This window comes from Cynara cardunculus, assembly GCF_001531365.2.
Source record: "Cynara cardunculus var. scolymus isolate 2C chromosome LG 2, CcrdV1, whole genome shotgun sequence".
NCBI lineage: Eukaryota > Viridiplantae > Streptophyta > Magnoliopsida > Asterales > Asteraceae > Cynara > Cynara cardunculus.
Window position 1 is genome coordinate 66,461,531 of NC_037529.1, and position 12,473 is coordinate 66,474,003.

The 12,473-nt window shown below is 33.6% G+C and overlaps 1 protein-coding gene across 1 annotated transcript; it reads right to left on the reverse strand.

Moving 5' to 3' along the window:
• Window positions 1-8,057: 8,057 nt before the first annotated feature.
• LOC112507070 (transmembrane 9 superfamily member 12) lies at window positions 8,058-11,480 on the reverse strand. Its single transcript, XM_025111480.1, has 2 exons — window positions 11,340-11,480; window positions 8,058-10,342 (listed from the first exon to the last, which is right to left on the reverse strand). The coding sequence occupies exon 2, from the start codon at window positions 10,261-10,263 to the stop codon at window positions 8,281-8,283; it is 1,983 nt and encodes a 660-aa protein (XP_024967248.1). The 5' UTR covers window positions 10,264-10,342; window positions 11,340-11,480; the 3' UTR covers window positions 8,058-8,280.
• Window positions 11,481-12,473: the final 993 nt, after the last annotated feature.

A 12,473-nucleotide genomic window follows, 5' to 3' on the forward strand; every position in this document is an offset into this window, starting at 1 on the left:
GTCTTTCGAGCCCTAGAAGTAAATTGGGTAGCTTCGGTGCCTTACGAGGCGCCTCTACCACAGCTTTGGTTTAAGCTTGACTCCAAAGGTCAAAAGAACCAGGAGGTCCCAGGTTCAAATCCAAGAAGAATAAAAATCCCCTTGTGGCCACGAAGGTTCAAATGCGATAACTCCGCGCTATCTGCGAAGCAGGTGGTCGTCTTGGGATTAGTTGGCTCGCATAATTGCTGTTAGTTATTGATGCACAAAATTCTTGGCCCTTGGTTCAATTGGATGTTAACAATGCCTTTTAGAACGGAGATCTTGATGAAGAAGTGCACATGGAAATGCCCAAAGGTTATCACTTTCAAGAGGCGTCTTCTTCCAAGGTTCCTATAGTTTGTAAGCTGAATAGATCATAATATGGTCTTCGACAAGCTTCAAGACAGTGGTATGCGAAGCTCTCGAATTTTCTTCTTGCTGATGGTTTTATACAATCTAAAGCAGACTATTCCTTGTTCTATAAGGGAACCGGTTCTTCATATGCAAGCCGCTGTCCATCTCTTGCGATATTTGAAGTTACATCCTCTGGTCAAGGATTATTTCTTTTCGATAAGCAGTCTATTCAGCTTCGAGCATTCAGTGATGCAATACGGGATGCCAATTCTGCCAGAATGTCGTCTTCTTTAAAGGCTTTTCGTGACTCAGATTGGGCTGGATGTCCTGATACACGACAGTCTATTACTGGGTTTTGTCTTCTACAGAAGCAGAATATAGAGCTATTGCGGCTGTTACATGTGAAATAGTCTTGCTGCAACAACTGTTACGAGACTTTGGGGCTCCTACAGATACTCCTACTCTGGTATATTGCGACAATAATTCGGCTATCCAGTTAGCATCCAACCCTACCTTTCATGAACGAACTAAACACATTGAAATTGATTGTCATTTTGTTCGTGATAAGGTCTTGGATTGAACTATTATACTCATGCCTGTTCACAGTCATTATCAGCTTGCCTATTACGTCCAAGATGGCTCTTCACGATATCTTTGCGAGTCCATCTTTAGGGGGCGTATTAGAATAGTTGTGCTTTAGCCACTTGTACTACTTAATATTTCATATAAATATCTATATTATATTATAAAACATTTCACAAGAACTCTTAAAAATCATTTTTTATGCATGAAATACTGTATATTGATGCATATTACTTAAAATTCAAGATTACAAGTAAATTATGCATATGTACAACTTATTAAAGCTTCATGTTTGAATTCGTATAACTAACTGCAGATAAATATAATCAAATAGAAGATAAACATCTCATTTTAAAATATAAAAAATCTAAAATATAATTAGGATAATTATCGAGTCCTAACAAAATAATTAATTATTATTTTTATAAAAAAATTATATTATTAAAGCAAATATAAATTACTTCGTTATTGAACCTAAATTAAATTATAATAAAAAATTTTGAATTAAAAATTTACACAAAAACTAGAAATTTTAAATAATTAATTTGATACTAATATCGATATATTTTTGTCAATTTTATGATATCTTCAAAAAAAAATCAAAATCACATAAAATCATACTATAACATCGACTGAGATAAAAAGTAAAATAAAATATTAAAATCAAGATGTATCTCGCTATAGTACCCTTCTAATTTCATATAAATACTTTTGTATTGCTTCAAAAGACTTTTACTTATTTTCTTTGGTTTGTAACAGTATTTGATCCAAATGCGAAAAAGTTGTGACGAGACTTTCAACGACGATCGCTATTTGTATGTTGATTTATTTAGTATAAGATGCCAAAGCAATAAAGACAAATGCAATAATATTTATATACAGTAAAATAGAACAAATAAGTCATACATCATTTTCCCCTTTGGTGAGGTTTGAACCCCTGAACCCTTGACCTGTTAGGAGGGTAAAGACTCACATACCGTTAAAGCAAAGTCCCTTTGATAATTGTAAAATATACAAGAAAGTTTGCTAAATTTTTAATCTGAATTTACATTTGTCTTCCTTAGTAATTCTTATTTGATATTTTTTACAATAATTTGGCTTACAAATTGTTGTGACCACATTTATGGATATTTATTTAATTAATAGTAAAATACTAATGTTAGTTTTAGAATCTGTGTCTTTACATGTCTATCAAAAATTCTCTCATGTAAGTTAACCAAGAAAAGTCAAACTTTGTTGAACTGGCTTCCAGTACTTCAACAATTATACATCAAAGGAATCGAACTCAATTCAATTCTTTATTCAATGTGCAACGATATCATCGAATCAGTAGAACATTGTACTTTCGATTATAGAAACGTGGGAAAACATCTTCGAACGATGGAAATTGTAGGACTTCATTAATTCCATCTTCATTATCGAGACTGTTTTTTTTTTCAGTAGTGATAACCGTATTGCATGTATAATAGGGATTGTACCAAACTTTCTTTCGAGGAAAAAGAACTTTGATATCTTCAAAGGTGTTGTTTTAAGTAATGACTTCCTTGACGAGAGTCTCACCCAGTATGTGAGGGCGACGGCTCTTACTATGGTAAGCGCTTAACAGGTACATTGTTGCATATGATAATGTTTTGGTGGACTAAAATCTTACTCTGTAAGTAAATGATAATGTTAAATTTTACCGTTAAACGTTTATCAGGTAAGTGTTTGGTAAACGGTCTGTAAATAAAATTTGTTGTAATCTTTAAGGAATTTTTCTTTAAAATGAGAGAATTATTCTTGGAAATTGTCTTGCTACAATCGCCAACAAATATGGGGGGGCTTTCATCACCTACATAGAACTTTCCTAGGGATTTTTTTTATTACTAAAAATAGATATATATTTTTTTAATATCGACTTTTTTAATATATATGTCAATTTACGTTTATAATATATAAGCAAAGGGTATGTTGGACCGTGAAAAAACATCAAATATCTGAAAGTTGAATATAAGTTTGGTATATATCTGAGTTGTTTTAAATTTCATGATCTGAAAAGTCTTGGATTATATCTTAATGGATGATACATTATTTCCGGTGATTTGTTTAGTGTTGGCATCGGTATTGGTTGTCTTGTTTATGTTGAGCGGATGTTTCAAAAAGGATGACGAACAAGTTGACAATAACCAAGCTAAGAAAGACGGTTCTCGTGAGAAAGGTAATCCTCGTGAAACTACTATCGATTGTTGTGGTGGTGTTGGTGGTGGAGACGGAGGAGATGGAGGTGGTTGTGGCGGTTGTGGTGGCGATTGACAACCTATCGGTTGCAACCATGCACCCTCATGTTTACACTTTATTTGTATCTTTTTATCATTTAATGTTGAATAAAGAATTTAAAATATTCGAAGAAAAGAATGACATGTATTTACGTGATTGGTAGGACTGAAATGTGATAGAAAATTTAGTGACAACAGATTTTTATTCAAAAAGTAAAGCATGAATGATTAATCCAAAAAAACGTGTTTATGTAACACCCCCCCCCCCCCAACTATATACCATTTTACTAACTTTTACATTAACTTAAAACTTGATCAAAGTTATCGTCTTATTGGTAACACACAACTTGAACAGTCAAGGATTTCATATGATCTCATTTTCTATCAGCTTGGGATGGATTGTTGTTTCTCGATCTAGGGTTTGTCCCGAGTTGCAGAGAAGTTGTTTCGCTTGTGTCTGTTTTCCATTTACATAAACTCTAACTATTTTATTAGGATTTTACTACACAAAAAAAAATCTACTTAAGCGTTCAACCAACCATTCCTTGTAAAAACCCTAGCAGCCTTGTTGACCAACAATTTTAATCTGAATTTTATATTTTTCTTCGCTACTAATTCTTATTTAATAGTTTTAACTTTAACTTGGTTTACAAGTTCTGTCATTGTTGTTACTGTTGATGATTTTAGTGTCATCAAGAGTTTTGGTGTAATAGTAACTTACATGGGATCGACTAGGTGGCAAGACAAGCATAGCATGGTGAGTGGGATACTCACAAATGTTGTATCTATCACCTTAAATCGTCATAAGGTAGGGGCAAGAGGTTATGCACTTTGCGAGGTCTAAGGTGCAGCGCCTCTGTCGTTGGTCCCTAAATATTCTAAGTGTATTTCCGAAGGCAAGAAACCTCATTAACTCAGTTCAGAATGTCTATGAAGACTAACTCATAAGCTTATGAGTTCACGTTCAGAATTTAAAAGCTTATGATTCTAAATACCTTATGATTAATGTTTGATCTTATCCACCCACACGCAGTTACGTAACTGTTGTGCAGTTATTAGAATCGCCTGACTAACCTGTAACCGTCTATCTCTCCTATAAATGTGTAAATCGTTGAATCTAGGTGTATATATACTTATCGATTTTATAGTCTTTAAAATTAGAGTGATCATTGGATTATCCCAATACTCAATTCGTGATATCCAAGACAATATACGGTCGAACTAACGTATTTGGAAAGCAAACATATTGATTTATCGATATATTTTGATTAAGGAACCCTCGATTTCTAACAATTACCACATTTTTATATATATATATATATATATATATATATATTAATTTAATTAGTAGTAAATGTTATTTTTAGAAACTTTATCTTTTATTATTTACCAACAGGCTATAGCACTTACTCCTGTTCATTACATTGAAGCGCATAATTGGTTGAAGATCATCAGACGTTTTAAATAAAAGACGATATATGTCCTATTAACCAGTTTCATGAAAGTTAATTAATCGTCATTACTATCACATATCAATTGGAATATCTTAACATAATTTAAAAAGATCTCTACATTTTCTAACATTCGATAGTTCGTATCATGTAATCGTTAAAGAATATCGTTGATATATTTCCTTAAGAATTAATTCTTTTTAGACGATATTTAAAACTAATTTATTATAGTTTTATTGAGGGGGTGTTTGGGATTGCTTATTTAAAACAACTTATGTTTTTTTTTGTAAAAGTGCTTATTAACTTATGTGGTATCAAACCGGAGTTTTGTAAAAAGTGTTTGGATTAGCTTATAACGGTACCAAAAAACAATAAGCTGATAAGTTATTTTTTAGTGTTTGGCAAATTTTGCTTATATACGTAAAATGACTAAAAAGGACAGTTTTCTATATTATTGACTTATTTGATTTTTTTTAACATGCAAAAAATTATTTTTCATCATTTATAATAATATCTTTGACAAAAAATTATATCAATAAGATTAATAATTAACAAACATTAATAAAACAGGGTTAGAATGGTAAACTGATAATAAGCAGTTTTTCATAAATCAAGAAAGACTAACTTATCAAAAACTGCTTATTACCAGTTTGGCACCGGTATAAGCAGTTTTATTTTTCCTAATTCAAACACTGACATTTAGTTTATCACCGATGTCAGACTGAAATAAGTCAAAAAATACCTAAAATAAACAATTCCAAACACATCCTTTATTGATTGTGATTTTTTTTAAGAAATGTTGAATTCATCAAATATAAGGAAGCTTTCATCATGTACCTTCCTTGAGCTTTCCTAGCAATTTTTTATCATTAGAAGATGATTTATTTTTGTTACTATTAACTTATATTAATATATATGTCAATTTACGTTTATAATATATAAGCAAAAGGTACACCGTCTAAAGGTTGAATATAAGTCTTTCGTATTTAGTTGTTTTATTTTTCATCGTCTGAAAGTCTCGTATTATATCTTCATGGGTGATGCAATTCTAGTGGTTGTTTTAGTGGTGGTGTCTGTGTGCGCCTTGTGCATTTTGTTTGCATGTTTCACAGCTAATCAGGAGGACGAACGAGTTGACAACAACCGAGTTGAGAAAGGTAATTCTCGTGAAGTTGCTATTAGTTGTCCTGGTGGTGATGGAGGTGGCCACGGGGGAGATGGTGATGGTGGTGGAGGTGGGTGTGGTGGCGGTGGTGGGTGCGGTGGCGGTGGCGGGTGTGGTTGACAACATCAGTTGCCTTCATGCACCCTCATGCTTACACTTTATTTTTCTCTTCTGTCATTTAATGTCAAATAAGTAATGGGTCTTTGTTGGTGTATTTATATAATTTTTTGATATTGTCATGTATATTTGGTTATCATATAAAAATCGTTTAAGACTTTTATCTAAAATTTCGATTTTCTACGAATTTTGAATGTCAAGTACATTATTTTTAAAATTGACATGAACATATTAAAAGTCACTGATGAGACCTAAAAGAATATGTTGTCTTAAGTTTCGTGTTTATCAATTAGACAACGTCATATCAGTTTGTTTAGGATAAAGAATAAAAGATGAATTAAAACATGTATTTAAATGAATGGTGAGACAGAGAACTAACAGGGAATTTGAAGACAACGGGTTTTCATTTTAAAAAATAGAGCATGAGTTATTAATACAAAAAAAAAAAAACATGTTTATATACCACCCCAAAAACCCGCAAAATTAAACAGTCTTAATAACTTTTAAATCAACTTAAAGACGTGATTAAAGTTATTGTTTTGTCGATAACATGCATAAAACTTACATTTATAAGGATCTCACATATCTCATTTTTATAAGACGGGATGGTTTTTCATTTCTCGATTAAGTGTTTGTCTCGGGTTGTTAAGTTTATAACTATAAAAAAGAGTACTATATTTAACATTTAGGTTTCGGCATAACAAAGCTTGCACTGTCTTTACGCGTTTTCCTGTTCACGTCTTTTGTCTAAACTGGAAACTATAACGAAAGAGAGCGGAGGTCCCTTACCCAACCAGAAATCGAGGGGATTAATATAAGTCCTTGGTATCACATTTGTTTTGTTAAAAAAAGTTTCAGGTTTTCTTTTCCAAAAAAGGCATGGGGCATTTGAAACCATAAACCTTCGATGAAATTTCTATCAAGAGGTTCATCGTTTTGAGTTTTGCAAAGTTACTAATGATTTCTCTGACTGTTTGTCTGGACACCGACGGTTAACAAATAAGAAAAGAATTCTACCATATATTTGATTAATTTAGGGTGTGTTTGGGACAAGGGAAACGGTAAAACAAGATTGAACAAGAACTTACAAGACTGAAATAGGACAGAAGCGAGTAAAACGACAAATTTGTATTTCATATATATAATTACATACATACACATATATGTTTTCTATTAATTATTCAACAATATAATGATACTAAAAAAAGTACATTCATATAAAGTTAATTAATATTATATCAAAAGTTTGTTATCACATATTCATAATAGAACTTGGAAAGATTTTACAACTTTATTTTAACTCTGAGTCATTGACGTGTGTGAATCCACAAACCGTAAGTAATGTGATTAATTAAGTTTGTAAAAATATAAAATCTAAAAGTTACAAGTGTAAAAATACAAAAGTCAAAAAAATTGAAAAACGTTAGAGAAACGCACGCCATGACGGGCCTCAAGACACCATGGCATGTAAAACTATATCTCTCATGGTTTCACAAATCCATAAATGTTACATACTCACGGTTAAAATGAAGTTGTAAAATTACTTTTCTAAGTTCTATTTTAAATATTTAATCAAAAACCTATTTTTGTAATAATAATCTATATGAATTTTCTTCTTCTAATATGAATGTACATTTTTTTAATATCATTATCTAATTAGATAAAATATAGAAAATATATATCTACATATATAGTTTTATATATGACATATTTGCCATCATACATCATGCCTAGAAAAATATCGCGTCCTCTCCATGGCACACCTTGCCGCCATGTCATGTCTCACGTCTTTTTGAACCTTTGGCGTGAGTCATCCCTTGTATAAACGCTATGGAGCTTAATGTAATGGCGAAGACGTGTCTTACGTCATACGTGCTATGACGTACGCCATGGCGTGCCTTTTGGAATACTGAAAATAGATGGAACAGAAAAACTGAAAAACAAGATATAAGACAATATACGTTACTAAACTACCCATGTCAAATTAAAATCTTTACAAATTTTTAACCCGCCTACCTCCCTCCCTCTCGCTATTCCTTTCGGTGTGCCAAATACACCCTCATTGGTGATAAACAAGAAACAATTTAAAAGCAAAAATACATACAGAATTTAAACTGGAACATCACCATATATAGCAGACAATCAAACTGCATTTCTTTCTCAATGTTGAAACATACAAGTTGTAATTGTAATAAGAGGGCACAAAACAAACAACATAGATATAATGCTGTTCAAATATCTAACCTTAACATGTGATCAACTATGTGTTCGTAAAGAAATTGACGAATTCCGTCTCTTCCAACAGTCGATAAGAAGTTGGAATTAACGAGTCGTTCTAATCGATCTTGACCGATGAAAAAAGATAGTGAACAAAACAGAAGGATGTGATCAAGCCAATGGTGCCAGTAGCCAGCATGATCGCAACCGCTATGATCAGCGAGTAACCAAGATAGAGTATAGCTGATACTGGACCGCTTAAACTCTGCAGTTCAAAGACCAAATAGTTTATAGAATACAAGAACACATAGAGCGAAACCGATCCAGAAGCATAAAACGCTTTCCACCACCACTGCCAGTCTTCGACACAAAGATGCATGTAAGTGAGGACAACGGAAACTTCTGCACAAACAACGACCAACAACAGAAGAACGACGAGCAAAAATCCAAATACGTAGTAGAATCTTCCAAGCCAGATGCTAGAAAGGATGAAAAAGAGTTCGATAAAGAGGGTTCCAAAAGGAAGGGTTCCAGCACCAAGAACTAGTAGCCATGAAGGGTATTTTCTTGCAGGGATTTCCCTGGCGATTTGGTTGGTTCGAACCGGGTATTGCCATGGCTCGGATCGAGTCCCTAAGTATCCTCCTAAGAGGGTGAGTGGGACCGAGATGCAAAACCAGAGTGATAAAATTATGAAGTACAAAGAGATGGGAATGGCACCAGTGCTTTTACTGCCCCAAAGAATGAAATTTAAGACAGTCAGGATGATGAAAACGACCCCGGGGAAGAAACAAGCAATGGACCAAGAAAGAGATCTCCATCCTTCGGATGTACCCTTGATGATACGCCATAGATATACACCAGCATAACCGGCTCCAGTTCCTAAGAAAAGATAAAGTATGATCATTCCTGTTAAAAGCATACCTCGTGAAGCTGGTGACATAAAACCCAAGGCAGCGAATACGATGGTGACCACAGCCATTCCTGTGATTTGAACCCCATCTCCTATCATTACACATAGAAGTTTGGAGTGAGTTGGTTCGCGAAACACGTCACCAACAACAAGTTTCCACCCTGACAGTTCCTCGTTCATTTGTGCTTGAGATTCTTTGTCAAGTTCTTCATAACGGGTGAGATCCCTTCTCACTGTTCTTAAGAAGATAACAAAAACAATACCAGCCAAAAAGAAGATCACCATCAATGAATTAAGAATGGAGAACCAGTGGACACGAGCACCTTCCATCTTCAGATAAGCATCCCAACGAGATGGCCATTTGATATCACTCTTCACGAATTCAACCTCATAGGTAAAAGATATTCTCTCTTGTTCCCTTATAATTTGAGACTTATCCAGGTCCAGTGGGCAGTTCACAGATGGCACTTCATCATATCGATGGAGTTTAGCCATCTTTTCAGGTTCATATTTAACACTGCATGGGAAAACCTCAAAACCAACAATCTCATATCCAGAAGCTTTCTTCTCATCTTCAGCTGCTGATATTACACCCATACCTTCTTCTCCTGTCCCAAATATCTGGACACCTGTGCCTTCGTACTCGTGCACAAGGACCTTGAACTTTAGGTGATTGATAATGTAATCATCATCGCTGTTGGGAGGGGTGTATCCAACAGGGAACCCAGTCCACTGAACTTTAAGTCCATTCTGGTTGGCAAACCTCATTGCAGGCAAGTTATCCAAAATCATATTAACTTGATACAAATCACGAGTTCTCTGTTTTAAGAGCTTAACCTCATGCTCACTTAATGGATGTGTTGTGCATAGGAAAGCAGTCTCATTGACATTCATCCGGAAACGATAGGGAGAATTATCAATCTGGTCTCCCATAAGTAGCTCTCCAAGATTCTCTGCACTTTTCTTTATCCCCCCTGGAGGTGTGCAGTATGGTAGACTGTAATAACTAAAGGGAAGCTCTGTCTCGATTGATGTCAAAGAATTAACTTTGGCATATATTTCATCACGTGTTGAATACGTATGCATGTAGCTTCCAGGCAAATAAAACCCATTACAAATATGTGAAACAAAAATCACATAAGTGAAAAGAAGCCAGTAAGTTCCTCTTGAGATCAATGACAAAGCCATTGGTCTTCAGGAACACCAAACAGATATCTGGAGACTCACTCAACTTAAGCCACGGATGCAGTCACGGGTGTCACAAAACCTACAAGGTACAAAATGATTGTCAGTTCTCCGGTTGTTCTCTCCAACCATATCAGTTACAAGCTTAGCAATGATGGATCTTTAAGGGTCCTAATCAGATTTAACCGTTTACTACTTTTTTCCCTGGTTTTAGTTTTGTTCAGTCTTCATATAAAGCAGGATGAACTGAGAGATTGCCACAATGCCAAATTCAAAGGAATTGTCTTCACATAGTGAACCAAAGTAAAATTAATAAAACTAACAGATAAGTCAAATGTAATCGCATCTAATAGGCTTAAGAGACCACAATAGAATATTAAGAAAAAACAAGACTCTTTCTTTTTGTGTAAAAAATTATTTAGTGCTCTCCTTTTCTCTGAGAATAAACTCGGTATGGTAATAAGGCCTTGAGAACTTCCCATTTAAGAATAATCAATTTAGTGAAATACCAGCAAGGAAACAAATACCTACAGGCTACAGCAGCAGGAACAACATCACATGTATTTATTCTAAATCAGCTCAGATTCAACTACTTTTTGTAATTACAGATTCAGTTGTTCCAAATTAAGAAAATCATCCAATGGTTCAATTAGATCAACCAAAAATGAGTACATTCCTCTGTTCCATAAGAAATGGCTTCCTATGTTTTGGAACGAATATACATCATAAATGCTGTTTTGAGTACAGCTTCTTCTACTTGTGTATTTACACTAAAAACTGAATCCATAAGTTAATAAATGAGCATACACTGAGGAATTAATATACATAAATCTAACTAATCTCAAAATCGGAAAGAATAAAAAAAGGAAAACAGATCTGGAGTAGTAACAGATAGATCAAGAACACCGACGGTATTAAAATCCTAAAGAATAATAGTAATAATAAGCTGTAACAGAAGCTAGTTAATTCTACTTCCGGATGCATAACTAATAACTACACACACACACACATATATATACACATATGTGTGTATTTAGTATTAAAAAACAAAGTTGAAGATGGAGAGATGAGAAACGCACCATTTGTAGATCTGGAAAGTTGAGTGGAACAATGGCGAGGGTGAGGTGGAAGGAACTCCTTAGGGTTTAATGAAGAAGAAGAGGATTGAAATGACAACCAGAGGGAATGAATTCGGAGGTCGGTGTGGTTTTTAGATGCGATCTACTTTTCCTGTGTGAGTGCGTAAAACGTCGTGTATGAGTTACCTATCGCCCTTTATATATATATTCTTTTGAGACCTTAAATCCTTTTAATATTATTTAGAGTGAATTACAAGTTTAGTCCATATGGTTTGTTAAAAGTAACACTTTTTATCCATATAATTTAAAAATTACAAGTGGTTATTTTGGTTTGAAAAACGTTTGAATTTGTCCCTTCCTTTAAAGATTGTTTAAAGAATATCCTTAACTGAGTATTATTTTATCCATTTTTTTTATCTTTTATCCAATCAAAATCGATTTTATGATTATGGTCTATTGGTCTATGTGGTTTTTTATTGGGTACAATACAAAAAAGAAATCGATAAAAAAATAAGCATGCCCCTCATTTAATGACCATTAGAGGAAGTGATCAAATCCAACGTTTTTGTAAACTACGATGATTATTTTGTAAATTTTGAAACTATTAGGATAAAAAGTGTTGATTTTTGACAATCTATAGTAGGGGTGCTCAAAAACTCGATCAACTCAATCCAAACCCAACGCGAATATAATTCAACCCGAGGTAACTCGATGTGTAATCGAGTTGTAAAAATTTTAACTCATAGGTACTGGGTTGATATTGGGTTAGTATTATTTGAACCAACCCACCCGATGAACCTGATATTCTTTTATTTCTTGGATTTAATACAATTGTTGATTTTTTATTAATATATATATATTAGACAATTACATTATCACGTATGCTTTTCATATACACATATTTTCAATATATTCACATCTAATATATAACTCATTGATATATATATATATATATATGTATGTATATATATATATATATATATATATATATAGACTTGGGATCATGTGAAACCAATGGTTTTTTATGAGACCTGTAAGACCAATTCTCAACCCTTGGATTAGATTTACAATCGTCAGATCTGAACATTTATAAACGCCACGAGACTTCTCAATAATTACAAAATTGTCACCTTG